Below are 1047 nucleotides of genomic sequence, written 5' to 3'. Positions count from 1 at the left end.
CTGCGTGTACGTGAAGGACACGTATCCCAGCTCGTACAGTGACACCTTCTCCTTCGAGGTGTCCCTGCCCGCGGAGCTGCCGCCTCACGAGCGCGTTGAGTTCGCCGTCTGTTACGAGGTGGGGGGGCGCCAGCACTGGGACAGCAACTGGGGCGACAACTACAGGGTGGTCTGGTCCTCCATGAAGAGCCACCGTCAGGACGCCGTCAGCCACCGCACAAACTCCTTTGACTTTGGGATTCATTTCGACCGGTACGGCAGCCCCACCTGCTCGCACGGGATCTTCCCTGATTGGCCGAGCTACGCCGGGTACGAGGACATCGGCCCGTACTACTGACCCCCAGTTTTTAAACGTGTTCACGATGCTGCTGAAGGTCACGAGTACGATTTGTCCGATGCTCATCGCACACCTGAACTCTTCAGGTCTCAGCCACATGTTGGTGGGCGGGGCCCATGGGGTCACCTTTAACTGATAACTGATCAATTGATTAATCTATAGAATGTCAGGAAAATAGTGTCAGATTAGTTTCCTGATCCAGGACCTGGTCTCCACAGTCCTCTCCGGCATCTTTAGCATTAGCTTAGCTTTGTTGTTGTTGACACTGTTTCTCTGTACAATCACACATGAGTATGAGCTGGTGCAACATGAGGAGACAGAAGAAATCACAGACGACCAACAGTTAAAATCTTGTTTCCAGCTAAAAGATAGAAACTAACGAATGTTTTCATTGTTGGTTAATTACTTGTTGAACTGTCTCCTCCCTGGACATCCCAGATGAAGACGAGGACAGTGTGTGTGTTTCACCCAGGTCTTCTTCCTCAACATTCATCTGTTCCTCAACCAACAAAGACTAATTATCATTGTCATTATTTACAGTAATAATCCTGACGAGCTGATTTGTGGCTGTAGAACACTTCACACTCACTTCAGGTTAATTCATGGACTTTAGATGATGGTGGTTGTTCTGACTGCGGCTGTGGATCAGTGGAGGAGGAGGAGGTGGAGGAGGTGGAGGAGGTGGAGGAGGTGAAGGAGGTGGAGGAGGT

At 50.6% G+C, this 1047-nt stretch overlaps 1 protein-coding gene across 1 annotated transcript; it reads left to right on the top strand.

The window, feature by feature from the left end:
• Position 1: 1 nt before the first annotated feature.
• LOC111651961 (protein phosphatase 1 regulatory subunit 3B-like) lies at positions 2-1017 on the top strand (the record flags this gene model as incomplete). Its single annotated transcript, XM_023402027.2, has 1 exon — positions 2-1017. A coding segment is annotated over one exon (336 nt), but the record flags the coding sequence as incomplete, so codon positions are not given.
• Positions 1018-1047: the final 30 nt, after the last annotated feature.

The sequence above is a fragment of the Seriola lalandi genome, unplaced genomic scaffold, assembly GCF_002814215.2.
Source record: "Seriola lalandi dorsalis isolate HSWRI2012SDOR001 ecotype SW California unplaced genomic scaffold, Sedor1 jcf7180002053895, whole genome shotgun sequence".
In the NCBI taxonomy this organism is placed as follows: Eukaryota; Metazoa; Chordata; class Actinopteri; order Carangiformes; family Carangidae; genus Seriola; species Seriola lalandi.
This window is presented reverse-complemented; position numbering and strand designations above follow the sequence as displayed.